The sequence below is a fragment of the Pristiophorus japonicus genome, chromosome 12 (assembly GCF_044704955.1).
Source record: "Pristiophorus japonicus isolate sPriJap1 chromosome 12, sPriJap1.hap1, whole genome shotgun sequence".
Lineage (NCBI taxonomy): Eukaryota > Metazoa > Chordata > Chondrichthyes > Pristiophoridae > Pristiophorus > Pristiophorus japonicus.
In genome coordinates, this window is record NC_091988.1 from 29,775,746 (window position 1) to 29,792,797 (window position 17,052).

A 17,052-nucleotide genomic window follows, 5' to 3' on the forward strand; every position below is an offset into this window, starting at 1 on the left:
CTGCAGCTCTCAGCATTCCCTTCTACACTCCCGATTCAACCAGGATTCTGTTCCGGTGTAATGGAGACGGAGGAGTGAGTGATGTGCTGGGCAATGAGGCTGCAGATTGTGGTGGTATACAGTTCTGCTCCTGATAACGATCAGTGCCTCACACAATACAAAAGCAAAACACTGCGGATGCTGGAATCTGAAATAAAAACAGAAAATGCTGGAAATCTCAGTGGGTCAGGCAGCATCTGTGGAGAGCGAAACCGTGAGGGTCTTCGACCTGAAGCGTTAACTCTGTTTCTCTCTCCACAGCACGCAGCATACATAATAGCACACCTGACTTTCCTGTGATGGTATTATTTCTGCAAAGTATGAAGCAGTACTTTCCTTTCCCTACGTAAGCTATCTTTGTCCTAATATCCGAAGAGTCCATCACTTCCATAGTACAATTCTCACCATGTTGATTCCAGTCAAAACCGCGTGTCATCGATGCATGATCGTATAAATCATACGGACATATATGCGCATCTTTGCTGTTGCTACATCCCTGCAGGTTTGGTTCTAACCAGGTCAATTCTCCGAGCTGCGTTACAGCTGAATAGTGTCCTCCCACCTTGCTTTTAATTTCAGTCCTTCTGATGGGCATCAGTACCTTTAACTCTATATTGTTTCACTAAAAGATCAGTTTTGCGATAGAATATTTATATCAGTGCTTTGAACAAAGGTTGTATCACTCCACTGAGCCACATTAACCATTTCCTGTTGTACTGTTGTCAAATAGCTGAGCATATCTGAGACCCGTTCTTCAGTGCATCTTCACCGTGCATCTCCGCATGCTAGTTGCCTCATGCGCAACAGATCACGTCTGCACACTTAACACCGATACCTCAAAATCATGCCATCCGATACAAGCCATTCCTGGGCTTTTCAGTTATCTTATCAAAAGGTCGGTGGTTTTCTTCTCATCTCTCCCTACATGGTCTCAATGTTTAGGGTAGTGGCCAGACTGTGATATACATTTTCCTCATTGTTCAGTATAGGCAAAGACACAAACATTTCCAAGGGAAACCTTTCAATCAATGACTCACTACACTGTCCTTACTTTCAATATAATTTAAATTGATACCAAATTTAAAAACCCTTTCACAAATCATGACCGTGTGCTTTATGTTACTCAGGGATTCACTCCCTCATTTCTTCCTAACCCCTGAGTTCCTGAATGGGGATGAATTAGAAAGAGTGTTTGAGGGGCCATTGTATACCTACATCCAGGAATTTAGGTACCAGCCTCCACCTGTGTATTCAGAGTTTGATCCTAATCCAGATCAGTCAAATCAGAACCGAGGATTAAACCCATGTTGTTCCTCCCACTGACGGGCTTTAAGTGGCTATTGAGCCTATTCTTCGACAACAGTTTTAAAATGACTGTTGAGGACAGAAGTCTCGACACAAAGAGGAAACTCAGTGATGTTGTACAACAGTGGATGGACAGAGACAGCCTATGCTAATGAAACCGAAAGTCTGTGGCCCAGACAGAAAGCTGTTGAAGAGGCCAAAAGAAATGGTAACATTTACATGTGGCACATACAGGAAACAGCTGAAGTGGACAGTGGCCACAGTATGTCATGTCATTCACACCATTCCCCTGGGGTCCACAACCTTAACTGAACTTCACCCGCATCATCATCATCATCATCATCATAGGCAGTCCCTCGGAATCGAGGAAGACTTGCTTCCACTCTTAAAATGAGTCCTTCGGTGGCTGAACAGTCCAATACGGGAACCGCAGTCCCTGTCACAGGTGGGACAGATAGTTGTTGAGGGAAGGGGAGGGTGGGACTGGTTTGCCGCACGCTCCTTCCACTGCCTGCGCTTGTTTTCTGCATGCTCTCAGCGATGAGGCTCAAGGTGCTCAGCGCCCTCCCGGATGCACTTCCTCCACTTAGGGCAGTCTTTGGCCAGGGACGCCCAGGTGTCGGTGGGGATGTTGCACTTTATCAGGGAGGCTTTGAGGGTGTCCTTGTAATGTTTCCTCTGCTCACCTTGGGCTCGCTTGCCGTGAAAGAGTTCCGAGTCGAGCACTTGCTTTGGGAGTCTTGTGTCTGGCATGTGAACAATGTGGCCTGCCCAGCGGAGCAAGTGTGGTCAGTGCTTCAATATTGGGGATGTTGGGCTGGTCGAGGACAATCACCTATGAGACATGATTTTAGAAAATTTCCCATTCATTACCCTTCTATGTTATTCATGAGCTCTGGAGAAACTTCCACTATCCAATTCAATGTGATCGCATTACCACATAAGCTCTTAATGGACCTTCTTAAAATATTGTCATTCAAGGGAGCAATTCAGTCTGCAAGAACACAACATTCTGCCTCCCTCCCACCAAAAAAAAAATCCTTTTAAACACAGTTTAAACGGAACCAAATAAGCTGGACCGTTTCAAAAAATAAGATTCAAATATCCCCTTAAATTTATGATAAATTTCCTTTCCCGAGTGCTTGAGCAGCAATTCCTATCAATTTAGCTAGTCAATTTTAATTTCACAAAAAACTATGTCCAGCCTTTGTGTTTTAACAAAACAAAAGGTATCTGCAATGTGTTTGAATGCAAGTTCTTTATCTTCCCTATCGAGCAATCTGTCGTGGAAGATAACGCATGACTCCAAAAGAAAAGCAAAGTCTTAAATTCAACTTTGTCACCATGCTGTGACATTCGAGATCCATCACTGCAGATAAGAAATTAAACTCTGAACATTACAGGAACTCTTCTCTTTTGTACCAGCAAAGTTCAAGGTCGGTAACACCTTGGTCATTTCCATATCAAAGAACCTCTCTTGGTAATCTTGCACCATCAGCACTCATGCTTAAAAGAAAAGAAACAGAAAATCACATGTGGCTTTCCTGCCAGCCCAATGGGTTAATTCGTCAATTCTGATCCCCTTTCTGTCACTAAGGAAAACATCAAAACTCAAATTCAAAACTTTAAATTTAAAAATGCCCAAAATATTTACAATGCAAAAGGTGTTACGACCGAATTAAAAAGAGTTCACAGCTGCTTGTGAAAAGAGTTAACTTCCTTTGTTTTGCATTTTAAAAGTTGACAGACACAGACCATTACTACAAACATTCTGTCATACTTTTTTTTATAACTTTAAATTTCACACTGAAACATCAAAGAAATACACTTCTTTTTCCACAGACAGGCTTTCACCCACAATACATTCCACGACTACTCAGCCATCCATAGTAACAAATTCTATGGGCTCAATTTTCCCCAATGCCATTTATTGGCGTACTGCCAGGATTATGTCCGTTTTTCTTGGCTCCAACTACTGCAAAAAAATAAGTAGAAAGTAACCTCGTTCTCTTTTTTGAAATTGGCGAAGCGCAGCCTGTCTTGTAGCCTCGGGGGGTGGAGCCTAATGTATGCGCCAAAAAAACGATGCCCCCCCTTCTGCGCATGCGCAAAAAAAAAAAGACGTTTTTGACGTGATTCCTATGGGCGCGCATGCCCAGTACAGCTCCCAGTCTGCATTCGGCCATTTTTAAAGAGACAGTTGTGTGTGAGAACTTTAATTCTCATTCGAAAATTGGAGCTGCAATTGAAGATGCAACACGGCGCAAGGACCAATAATTTCTTACAGGATGAAGTGGAGGCACTCGTTACTGTGATTGAGGGGCAGATGGCAGGAGCTGGACACCAGCGGAGGTCACATAAAAGTTCCACCCAAAGAAATGAAGAAACGCTGGAACCAACTTGCAGAAGATTACTGTGCAATGGTGACCACTCCGAGGTCTGCAGGCCAGTGCAAAAAGAAGTAGCAGGACCTTGGTCAAGTAGTTAGTGTAAGTAATATTTTCATTTATTCAATGGAATTGAAATTGTAAATGTGACTAGCTGTATATGTCCCACCCAGCAGAAAGACACCCTCTCTCTAAAAAGTTATATTTTCATCTTTGCAGAGGAAAGTGGCACACAGCAAATGAGAAAGAACTCAAACAGGAGGAGGCTCGGCAAATCTGCAGCCACTGACACCCTTGGAAGACAGGCTGCTTTGATGGATCCTGCCTGGAGAAAAGCAACCACCACTGCAGAAGCTGGGCCCACACTCGAGGGAGAGGGTAAGTCCTGCAAATTCCACAGGTCTGGCTTTGCTAAATGTTAAGTACTGCGCAGGCTAGCCAAGCTTCGGTTCATGGGGATGTCTCCATCAGCTACGCTTCGGTTGATGCAATGTGCTATCATTCATCGTGGTCCTTCAAATCAGCCTGCTGCCTGTGCGCTGTGAACCTACTCATGCCACCCACCCTGCCCCCTCCTCTGCTGCTAACCATTTGTCTGTTCTGTTATATTTTGCAGAACTTGAGGCCAACCCTGACGATGCAGAAGTCGATGCAGAAGGAGATTCAGACGTGGATGAGCCTGAAGAGGAGAACATCTTCCAATCCCACCTTCCAGACCAAGAGCATGGGGGTGAGGGGGAGGGGGAGGGGAGGGGATGAATGAATCCCCCACTGTTGTACTCACTCTGGAAGAGGTGCAGGTACCACCCATTGAGGTGCCAGCACCTTCCCTGAGTGGTTTGAGTGTTGGTGGGAAATTCCATGGTTTCCCAAATACAAGACTGGGGATTCCAATGGGGTGCGGCGAGGCACACCCAGGGCCCCACCATCCGAGGCTGCGGGTCCCAGTGAGATGTAGCGACGCACGCTCAGGGTGAGGAGAGGAAGGAGAGCTCGACAGCGCTCTCCTGAGATGCAGGATCTAACAGATGTGGTTCAGACGATGGCAATGAGTGCGGAGAGCATTGACCTTACCCGATCACTCCTGGACACCATCAGTGGGGTGGGTGATGAGGTATCGAGACTGTTGGGAGAAGTAACAACACTCTCACGAGAAATGGGAACACTGTCCGGGAATATGAGGGAGGGAACATTTCAGCTAGTTCAAACACTGTCAGTTAACATGAGTTAGGGAATGTTGCAGGTATTGACATACTGTTGCTCAACACGAGGGGCGGCATGTCATAGGTAGCTGATGCATTGTCGGCGAACATGAGGGAGGGAATTTTGCAGGTAGTTGAGACACTGTCAGGGCACATGAGGGAGGGAATTTCAGAGTTAGCTGCTGCAATAAGGGAACACACCCAGACCCCGCGGCCATTGACAGAATCAACTGCCACTCCCACTCCAATCCCCAGACCAGCCTCTGAAGAGGTCCAAGCTGGCAAGCTGGGCCCTCCACATTACCGCCTGCACCCCTCCCCCCACCCCCCACACCGCCCCCTCAAAAAGTGCGCATTACCCGAGATGTTCGAAAGAAGAAGCTTGGTACCAACCGGAGAAACGCTGCACCACCGCCTGCAGGCAGGGGTGGAGTCACCAAGATCAAGCGCAGCGGGCGGTCTTAGAATAAGGTGGAGGAGAGATGGGTGCAGCCTTTCTTTGCTGCTGCTGTTATTGTTATTATTGTTGTTATTGTTGTAACTGTTCTGAAATTAAAAGTTTTTTGTAAGTTATGTAAATTTACAAGTTTACAAGTTTGTAAGTGATCTTAACTGAAAACTTAAAGTTTGATACAAGAATGTTTTTATTAAAGTTAAGTTAAGTACAAACAAATGTTTGTTAAACTTTTGAATAAAATATATTTTACATTATAACTGAATCATTTACATTATTTGTTCCATTATTAACAACTTTTTGAACTAAAGAAGAATCATTTCCATTATTTGTTCCATTATTAACACGACTTTTTGAAGTAAACAAGAATCATTTCCATTATCTGTTCCATTAACACAACCCAACATTACGGAACAGGTCCAAACAGTAAATACGGTCCGTGTGGAATAGTTGGCGCTGAGCCCTCAGGCAGCAAAGCGTTCACGGATGAGCTGCTGACGCAAGGCTCGAGCAATCGTTAAAGGGGCACGACGGCCCATCCTCCTCCGCCATCGTGCTCCGGGTTCAGGTAGTTGCTTGGCTTCCTCGTCCTCCTCCTCCTCCTCGTCATCTGCATCTTCCTCATCATCATCAGCCACTCTCACCTCGGGTGGTTATTCTACGACCAGCTGCTGCTGCCTCATGATGGCTAAGTTATGCAGCATGCAGCACACAACAGTGAACTGACCAACAATCTCAGGGGAGTATTGCAAGTAGCCTCTGGAATGGTCCAGGCACCGGAAACGCTGTTTCAAGATGCCAACGGTCCTCTCTATTATGTGCGACATGTTGTATTCCCAGTCAGCTTCCATCTGGGTAACACATAGGCGCATCTTGACCCAGGTGGCGAGGCTGTATCCTTTGTCTCCCAGTAGCCAGCTCTGCCCTTCTGGCTGCTGCTGAAACATGGCAGATATAACGCTCTCGCATAGGATGAAGGCATCATGGGTGCTCCCAGGGTATCTTGCATCATGATGCGATGCATGTTGTCACACGCGAGCTGCACGTTAATGGAGTGGAAGCCTTTTCTGTTCCTGTACATCTCGGAATCTTTCAAAGGTGCTCGCAAGGCGATGTGGATACAATCAATGCAGCCCTGTACCTTTGGGAAGCCAGCAATCCTGGAGAAGCCCGCAACCCTGTCACCCATTGCCTGGGCAGTCATGGGGAACTTTATGTAGTCATTCCTCCAGACATATAATGCAGCAGTCACCTACCGAATGCAGATATCTGTTGCATGTTGAGAAATGGCACACACATCCCCAGTGGTGGCCTGGAACGATCCAGATGCATAGAATGAAAGTGCAGCTGTAATCTTCACTTCAACTGACAAAGCAGTCCTCCTGACATTTCCAGATTGCAGGTCTGCTTTTACTATCTCACAGACCTCGGTTACAACTTCTTTGCGGAAACCAGCCTTCTCACACAGTCTACACTCAGGTGCAGGTACGAATGCCTGTCCCGATATACCCGACGTGGGTACGGCCTCTTGCCCATCTGCCCATCATCCTATGTGCTCTGAGGTTCCTCATGCGATGATGTCTAATCAATCGTCTCCTCCGCAGCACCATCATGCAGAAGGCTTGCACGAGGCATGGCATTGTCAGTATTGCCCCCATGATTAAATTCAACCTTTGCAAGAAGCTCAAAACAGCAAGCAGGACAAGGTTTTTTGTTCTCTCTCCCCAAGGGCAACGCCCTAGTATGGACCACACCCAGGTCTGAGCAGGTGCAATGATCGGGAACCCCCATCTCGGGCTTCATTTGATGCGTGATGTAGGCTTCTTATGCTTTCCATTCGCCTTCCACAGCCTCCCACCCCGGGCTTCTTTTCAAGTCGAGCCCCTGTGTCTGGGCGGGGGATCGATTCTGCCGGCCGACGCTCCGACCCTCAAGCCCGGTTTGGAGACGTTCGGTGGTGCCGTGTTAGTTTAAAAAAAATGAAAACTTAAAGAATTCCTTTTCCTGCATTTTAAGTGTTAAAAATTTAAGGTTGATTATGAATAGTTAGGTGTTCTTGACTCCCTCCAAAACTTTGTGTAAAAACAATGCCGTCTTTCTGCGCTGCGTTTTTTATGTGCGTTGGTTTCTCTTACGTGCCCAGAAGGCATTTTGGGAGTGGTCACATACGCTGTCCTCGGAGAAATTTAAATTGGCCAAACTTGCATAATTGTGAAAACTTGGTGCAAACATCAGGTTACGCTCCCTATGATACAAAAAAAAACGAACCTAAAAAAATCGTAACGTTGCCGCACAAAGATTGGGGAAACTTGGATTTTTAAAATTTAGACCCAAAAAAGCGTCGCACGTCAAAAAAACGGTGCAAATCACTGGGGAAAATTGAGCCCCTATGTTTTATTTCCCTCGGCACAAAAGTTAGAAGCTTAAGTGTCAGTTTCACTTTCTTAGAATCATAGAAATGCTTCTCTATTTTTTTTGTCTTTTACACAATCGGTTTACTACAGTCAACACAATGCTTCTCTGAACCACGAATTTACATTGCCATGCTTTGAACTTCCTTTTGGATTCCGCAGGGTCCTTCTGCCCACCTTATTTCACCTTTTTGCTGCACCATCTTAATGGCAGATTTCAAATTTCTAAAACTGCTGTTGCAGCTACCAAGGAGGATTTGCTAAAAGTCTACATCCTCTAACTCTGGGTGACTCCATCTAAAATCCGTCCAGCGTCTATTAACACCCAGTGGACCATCCATGGAGTTAATGGAGCCTATATCCTGGCTCAATGCTGCTAATTCGTCATGGTTTGGGGTCTTGGAAAATCTGTGTTCCCACGGGCTGATTATTCGCATTCAGTTGCGTACTGGTGGTAATCACTGCCTTACCCGACTTATCGGGCCCTATGGGCTCCGTTCCGTCAGGCCAGCCATCCTGGTACCTGTATCTAGATGCCTTCTCCTTCAAATAGCCCCAGTCTACCTCAATTCCTATGTCTTGGGTGCCCTACGCCTGTCACTATCCTGGCCGTAATGGCTGATACGAAAGCTGTTGCTTTCCCAATTAACAGAAGTGGCTTCTGTGACTATGGTTTCTGTGGAAATATTAACTCTTTACAATGGGGAGTACTGATTTAACGGGAGAAGTACTGATTTATTGAGGTGGTGATCTGTACAAGGTTCCTTGACCTTGTTTAACCTGAAGCCATGAGCTCTTGTGGATTCCAGAATCTGAGGATTCCCAGAGCAACGCCTACCCGACTGTGTAACACTGTGGCCCCACTTCTGGCGGGTCTATCCTACTGGTAGAACAGGACATACCCAGTGATTGTGATGGAGGACTCTGGGCAGTTGGTTGAATACACTCAAAACAGGCTTGATTAGCCTGTGGGACAGCTCTCCCAGCTCAATCACCAGTCCCCAGATGTTGTTGAAGAGAACTTTCTATTGTCAATTGGACTGAGGTTGCTTGAGTCTTGATCGGATCCAATGTATGGGGTATAACTGACAGGTCTATGTATTTCTCTTATTGTTCTGTTTAATAGAATTTGTTTTACATCCTGAGGTCATGAAAGGTGCTATATGAATGCAAGTTCTTTCTTTTACAACAAAATGGCTTACTAGGCCACTTCAGAGGACATTAAGAGGTGACCACTTAATGTGGGACCAGAATCACTTGCTGACCAGTTGCAGTGGCAGGTTTGCTTCCTGAAGGATATCAGCGAACCAATTGGATTTCATGGTCAATTTTCCATTGCTAGCCCACACATTACTAGGTTTATTTAATTCAGTTTCACAATTTGTTAGGATTCAAACTCACAATTCAAACTCCTCATACACATACCTGGAAAAATAATAAAAACTGATCAACCATTTGAAAAATACTAACTGAGAAACTCCCCGAAAAATTGCCCAAAGTGTTAAAAATACCTAAAGTGCGGTGAAAATTACAAAAGTTTGTTATAACTTAAACTGCCAAGGATATCCACCACTTTTCACTTTTACGACAGGGACAAAATAAATTTGTGCAGTAGTTTCAGAATCTGGGGGCGGGGTGATCCAGGGAAAACTTCCAATATTCCCGATAGCACCGGGATAATATGTCAACAAATCCTTGACAATCTGTTTTTTTTTTACCAAATTCCAGTTCGTTCCTGATTTAGTACTGGCGCGGTCATTAACCTAATATGCAACTTCTGTGCCTGACCTATTGTACATAACACTTCATAATATATTGTGGTTTACTTACAGCAAGTGCAAGTCAAAACTAGTGCAGAAAGCCTTTGCAATATTGACATATTGTACTAAATGTTGTCTTTCAGTTGGAAAGAGAACAGGAGAGAAGTGAAGAGGAAGAAGAAAATGCTCCTGAATTCATCAAAGTCAAAGAAAACTTACGGCGAACATCCACTTTCAGCACAGAAAAGAAGGCTGGGTAGTACAGAACTCTTCCGTCTTAATTGGATTTAACTGGTTGGTTAAGCTCAGCACCAGTTCTATTTGACTGATTTTCTATGCCATCACTATAGAGTTCATTTAATGTTCTTGTCTTACTTCAGAGAATAATGAATTATAAAAGGTTTATTCTGCTGGAAATAGATGGCCAGTCTTTTCCAGACATAAGGAACGTTTGTTCTATGGGCACTCACCAATCCTGGTCATTTGGTGAAAATGAAAAAGTGCTGCTTTACGGTGAATAAGTTTGGATAAAGGCGGAGATGATAGGAATCCAATGAATCTGGATGAAGCTGGAAGGTGACTTACTAATAGTGGAGAGAAAGTGACCTATCAGTACACTATAAATTCATTACTTCCTGCTAAAACTGATGATGTGAGCTGCATTGAGCTAATTGTATTCTCGCAAACATTGCACGTGATGATGCAATGCATTTAAACAATGTTTCATAGTAAGAGTATTGTGCAAAGGTTCTTTCACTTAAATAACATCAACTGATTGCTGCAGTAGTGATACTTAATTATTTAATGAGAACACAGCAGAATGTTCCCTTTGACATGATGGGATGGTGAGGGTCATCTTCATGTTACATTGGTGGCTTTTATTTAATCAAAATGAGCCTTTTGTCCGTATTGCAGATTGCCCGGACTTTATGACTCATCTGTTTAGGTTTCTTGCTACAACTGTATTTGAATTTAAAATGTTGCTAATGGAAGATGACATCATAGTAAATGCTGCATAGATATTTTAATATTAATCTTAAGCTCCAGTTCAGAACAATGAAATAAATGGTACATGGTAATGTTTTATGGATGCATCATTGTGTGGACACACATACAGCCAGCAGCTGAATTAGCCAGAATCTGCCGGGAAGATTTGGAGCTGTGGGCTGCTGATTTTTAGGGATTAAATTTAGATAGCACAACATGCATTCTGAAGAACTATACCATGATTCTCAATGCAGTAATCATCTACACATATATATATGGGATGAAGTAATGAATAGAGTCTGCACAATTATAATTTTTACAGTGAACAAAGATATAACTGACCTAAACCCTTTTAGAAATATGTGTTCTGTCTTCATGACGGCATATTTAATTTTAGACTAATTTTATTAAGAAATTACTACAAAAAGTTATTAGTTCCATATCTTTTGTGAATGCTGCATTACCATATTCAGCCACAGAAAATCACAGAAATGAGCCTTACAGAATGTATACAGAAGCAAGATACTGCGGATGCTATGCAGAATATATCGGGAGTGAAATTCCCCTCATGTTAGTGCTTCCGGGGGGCACTAATGGGGCAGGAATGTCTTTTTGCTTGGGGGAGGGGGCGGGCGTTGCTACCGGCTCTCGCAAGATTGCACGGGAGTTAGCGGAGGCGCAACTCCAGTCGCGCCGCACCGCGCTGGTACCGCCGTAGGCTGCCATGCCTCCGGCAATGACATCAGCGCTGTGTGTGCCGAACCCTTTTCACCCCACAGTGGAAATTGGGGAGCTCCCCGTGAGGCTGCCGCGGACGATGCCAGCGGCAACCTTGCGGGTTGCGAGCCGGACTGCACACCGATCGCGGGGCAAAGGTTAAAGGGGAGGTGTGCTTGCGCCGCACACCGGCATTTTATTTTCTCCGACTCACCGGTCAGCCCGTTGTCCACCGATGTTGCGGGGTCCAGGCCATGATCGTGCAGTCCAGCATCCCTGGCGGCCTAGAGGAGGCCCATCAAAGGGCCGTGTAGAGCTTGCAGCGTCCCTTCCCTTTAACGGAAGGGGAAGGGCATTAAAACGCGTCAGCATTACGCAGAGAGGCTGCATAGCGCTCCGCAAGGTGCCTGGACAACGCCCCAAGAGGAATTGGAGTGCGCGGCATTGCACTCCACTTCCTGTGAGGGATGGTAATTCCAATTTCACTTCCGGAGCTGGACTTCTGCACTGGGCGCAGAATATCCAGCCTCGGAAAGTATACCGCCCCCAACCGGGGCGACAGCCAATTCCGACCCCATAGTCTGTTAAGACAAGAATTTCATGGAATTAGCACAAGAAATGCAATGACTACTGCTTTAAAGGTTAAAGTTATAGAACAAAAAATCAGAACTCAAGTGGTTAATTGGTGCAGCAATTATATGTTCATTCTGTTGCTATATTATATATTTCACGATACGGATATCATTTTTGGTATTAGGTAGTGTCAGGTCATGGAAACTATGCTTACTGTAAATATACTTATTAGTTGGTTATGAATGTAACTCTGAAAACCGTTTAAATGTGTTGGAAGAGTTTGGGTCCCTCTTAGCTTTGCTCTCCGTGTATAAGATTCACTGGGGAATAGAATGAAAGGGTTTCTTATATTTTACTTGAACAGAATTGTGAAAAAAGTTCAACTGAACTAACACTATTAAAATGACAATTCACGTTGTTTATAATGGTAGCAGCTATCTGTATATGTTTTGGAAATGTTGCCTTTGAAACGTTGCTGAATAGGTATTGACTGTTGGGTAAGTTATACCTATCACATCACCACAGTAAACATGGTTACATACGTCTGATAGAATGTGTCTCACAGAACTAACCCTGAAATGGAGTTTACTTTCTCTCACTGTTATTCATTTTGGGGGGAATTGTTACTTTTCTATGTGTATAAAACATATAAAATTCAAGATCCAGTCTGTGAATGTCTGTGATTATAGTTACTCAGTTTAATTATTAATAACAGGAGAAGGGGGTTCTATATTCAGCTGTACTGTTGCCATCTATAGGTTTGTGTCATTGTAAATTATAACTTTGAAATAAAAAATACACATATTTTACTCTGTGGAAACTTCTGGTGCATAAATATTGTTTAGGTTTTGCATTTTCTGTTTCAAATATTACAATTACCATAATATTTGTGGAGGTTTATACATTCCAAACAAATTCCTGTTTTTGTTTACATTCATCCAATGGGATAACTACAACTGATTTTGTAAACCTCAGAGCAGGTCTGGAAGGTTTTCCACATATAACACCTAATCATGTCCATGGGTCAACCTAAATGACTTTACAGCCAATGAATGATATTCTGAAGTGTCATCACTGTTGTTAATGCAGTAGCCAATATGGACACAGCAAGGTCCCGAAAACAGCAAATGACCAATGAATCTGCTTTTGTTTGTGTTGGAATGTTGGCTGGGATACCAGAAGAACTCAGTTCCACAAACAGTGCCATGGCTTCTTTTACATCCACCTGAACTCAGAGAGTGCATCAGTTTAACATCTTCACTGAAAGCAGGCCTGCACTGAAGTGGCAACTGAGATTATGTGCTCAAGTCCCGGTGAGCAGTTTGAACTCACAACCTTCGAACTGAGCTAAAAGGACACTTGACTGTATATTTTAAAGCAATGACCTGTGCACATCGGCTGGGATTTTGCGATAGACCAACAGTGAGGCTGTCAGCGCTCACCGTTATTATGGATAAATTACACAGCAACTTACGCTGTCCACACATGTGCAATAAACCATGGGAACCTCGCCGATACACTCAGCATTAAAACACATAAAGGGCATGGTGTTGTGGCACTTATCCACTAATTACCCACTAAACACGGCAGAAAACGTTAGAGCTGGTGCATTCAGGTGCAAGTGAAATTTCAATGGCATGCGTTATTTTAGAAACATAGAAACATAGAAAATAGGTGCAGGAGTAGGCCATTCGGCCCTTCGAGCCTGCACCGCCATTCAATGAGTTCATGGCTGAACATGCAACTTCAGTACCCCATTCCTGCTTTCTCGCCATACCCCTTGATCCCCCGAGTAGTAAGGACTTCATCTAACTGCTTTTTGAATATATTTAGTGAATTTGCCTCAACAACTTTCTGTGGGAGAGAATTCCACAGGTTCACCACTCTCTGGGTGAAGAAGTTCCTCCTCATCTCGATCCTAAATGGCTTACCCCTTATCCTTAGACTGTGACCCCTGGTTCTGGACTTCCCCAACATTGGGAACATTCTTCCTGCATCTAACCTGTCTAAACCCATCAGAATTTTATAAGTTTCTATGAGATCCCCTCTCATTCTTCTGAACTCCAGTGAATAAAAGCACAGTTGATCCAGTCTTTCTTGATATGTCAGTCCCGCCATCCTGGGAATCAGTCTGGTGAACCTTCGCTGCACTCCTTCAATAGCAAGAATGTCCTTCCTCAAGTTAGGAGACCAAAACTGTACACAATACTCCAGGTGTGGCCTCACCAAGGCCCTGTACAACTGTAGTAACTCTTCCCTGCCCCTGTACTCAAATGCCCTCGCTATGAAGGCCAACTTGCCATTTGCGTTCTTAACCGCCTGCTGTACCTGCATGCCAACCTTCAATGACTAATGTACCATGACACCCAGGTCTCGTTGTACCTCCCCTTTTCCTAATCTGTCACCTTTAATTACTGCCAAACCACCCCCCTGGCTCCGTAAATGTAATTTTACAAGCGTGGCATCTCATTCCTTCAGAATTTAATTATTGTTGGAGACTTCAAAAAATTAAAAATTTAATGTTATTTTCACTTATTTATAAGAACATAAGTATTAGATGCAGGAGTAGGCCTGCTCCGTCATTCAGTAAGACCTTGGCTGATCTTCGACCTCAACACCACTTTCCCGCCCGATCCACATAATCCCATGATTCCCTTAGAGTCCAAAAATCTATCGATCTTCGCTTGAATACACTCAACGACTCAGCATCCACAGTGCTTTGAGGTAGAGAATTACAAAGATTCACAACCCTCTGAGTGAAGAGATTCCTCGGGGACAAAATTGCCCCTCTCCTTCAGGCCTGTTACCCCCGAAAAGCGGCAGCCACGCTGCGGAGTGGAGTGGACGCCGACTTGTCGTTGAATGGCCGCTGCTAACTCAATTGCCCTCCCGCGTTTTCCCGGCGGTGCCCCAATCCCCCGCTCTGCTGCTGCCGAACCGCGGTAAATGCTTCACAACCGTGCGCACCACCAATCGAACCCCCCCGACGGCGACATTCCCCTCCGAAAATCTTCGGTCCACCCAGTGGTGCCAAAACAAGCTTTTTCCCGGTGGTTCAGTGAGACTGTGGCCTCACTGAATACACAAAGAAGGGTTCTTACCTACACACAGGCTTCCCTTAAAGGGGAGTGCCTACTGCCGCTGCTGCCGTGTCGGCCCAACAATTATGCCCCCAGGATCGGCAGGGCCGCCAACAGGCAGCCCGGCACCCCTCTTGACCGGCTGGAACCTTCCCTGGTGGCCCAGTGGGCCAAAGTTTTAAAACCATGGAGGCTATCCCCTTTAAGTGAAGGGGAGAACAGTGGTGACGCGGGGCAGTGATGATATCATCGCGGTGGTGATGATATCAGTTGCCGTCACCGCCGTGTTTTTGCCCCTCAGGTGTTGTCAAAGTCGACTTCCCGATCAAAACCAAAGAGCCGAATGTCGCTCAAGAAGCGACTTGACTGCAGCTGCGGTAGAAAACACCGAAACGGGGTGGGAGCGCTCTGCTTCGGGCAGGGAGCAATTGTGGCCCCAACATCTGTTTAATGTCTACTTCAAATATCTCCAATAGTGTTCAGTTCTCTTCAATCTGCAATGGAGTCTCGACTTAGATTATGAGCAGTAAATCCTTGAGTGGGGCTCTTTTGACCAAGAAAAATGTGTTACCAGCTGAGTCAAGATATCACACATTCTTGTTTGCTCATCCTGACTGACACAAAAACACCTTGCTGAATGGATTCACTTTATTTAAAGAAAGCGATCAATACAACATAATGAAGATATATCTGAGGCAGTGCTATTTGAAAGCACCCTCAGGCCACGTGTTTCAGCAAATATTTGAACTTCCATTGTTGTTTGCAGAATTCTTTTTAGCAGAACTCAGTTACTGCAATTCTGCTATATCAAACTAAAGATTCCGTTAATTAAATAAATCTGGAATAAAAAGCTAGTATCAGTAATGGTGACCATGGGCTCAATTTTCCCGAGTCATTTGCGCGTTTTTTTTGGAGTGTGCCATTTTTTCTGGCGGAATTATTTAATTCGAGGTTTCCCCCTGTGATCTGCGCCGGTGTAACTGCTTTATGTAAGAACAAAGTTACGATTTTTCTAGGTTAGGTTTTTTTGACGTTCCCTCATGTCCACGCCAGTTTTCATCATTTTACGCAGTTTGGCCAAAAAAGTTTAGTCCTAGCTCGGCGTATCTGGCCACTCCCAAAAAACCTTCTGGTGAGTTCGCAGAAAGCAGCGCGCATTGACAAATCGGCACTGAAAGATGCCATTGTTTTTCATCGAAGGTTTTGGAGGGAGTCTCTAACACTTGAAATATCCATAGTAAAGTTCAACGTTTTTTTAACCTTTCAACGGAGTACATGGAAGTTTCTTGGATTTCTAAAGATTTAATTTTTTTTTTACTCACACACCACCACCGAACGCCGTGGCATCGGCCGTCAGAATCGGCCCCGGGCCCGGATACGGGAGGGGGGGGGGGGGCAGAGTGTGTGGGAGGTGGCAATTGGAAGGCTGCTGCACTACGCACGAGACTGCAATGAGTTGGGGGGGGGGGGTGGGGCCGGAGGAGAAGTTACAAGACCTGGGTGTGGTGTGGTCCATACAGACCTTGGGGAGAGAGAACAAAGAACCTGTTCTGCCTGCCTTCCTGCCGTTTTGAGCTTCTTGCAAAGGTAAAATTTAACTATGGAGGCAATACTGACGATCGCTTCTCGGCCTTTTGGCTAACATCAAGTGTAGTATCTGTTCTTATCAGTTTAATATCCCGTATGGGGACCTGATATTAAATTGTTTTTTGGACAGGGAGCTGGAACAGGGGCTTGCCCTGTCCACTCCATGCACAGACCTGGTATTGCAGTGTATCCAGGAACGGTGCAACTTCGCCTCTCAGCCTTTTGTCTAAGATCAAATATATTGGCGCAAAGTGATCTTTGGCGTTAGAGTTGATCTGGAAAGAAATTGGATATAAAAATTTTTAAAATAAATAAAATACTGACAATGCCATACATTATGCGAGCCTTTTCCATTATGGTGCTACATAGGAGACAATTGATTCGACGACATCGCATCAGGAACATCGGAGCCCATAGGATGCTGGGCAGGAGGCCTTACCCACCTCGGGTATATCGAGACAGGCGTTTGTACCTGCACCTGAGTGATGCAGACTGTGTCAAAAAGGCTGTGTTTCTGCAAAGAAGTTGTAACTGAGATCTGTGAGTTGGT

At 44.7% G+C, this 17,052-nt stretch overlaps 1 protein-coding gene and 1 pseudogene across 11 annotated transcripts in view; both read left to right on the forward strand.

Annotated features, from left to right (window-relative positions):
* LOC139276706 (protein FAM107B-like) overlaps positions 1-11,107 on the forward strand; it is a 270,434-nt gene extending 259,327 nt beyond the window's left edge. For all 11 annotated transcript variants that reach the window (XM_070894681.1, XM_070894687.1, XM_070894689.1 and 8 more), the window contains one exon: positions 9,702-11,107. In XM_070894681.1, the coding sequence (XP_070750782.1) occupies positions 9,702-9,818 (117 nt within the window). In that variant the 3' untranslated portion in view covers positions 9,819-11,107. The remainder of the gene's footprint in view (positions 1-9,701) is intronic.
* A 5,426-nt stretch (positions 11,108-16,533) lies between these two features.
* On the forward strand, positions 16,534-16,712 carry LOC139277880 (U2 spliceosomal RNA; annotated as a pseudogene).
* The last annotated feature ends 340 nt before the right edge of the window (positions 16,713-17,052 follow it).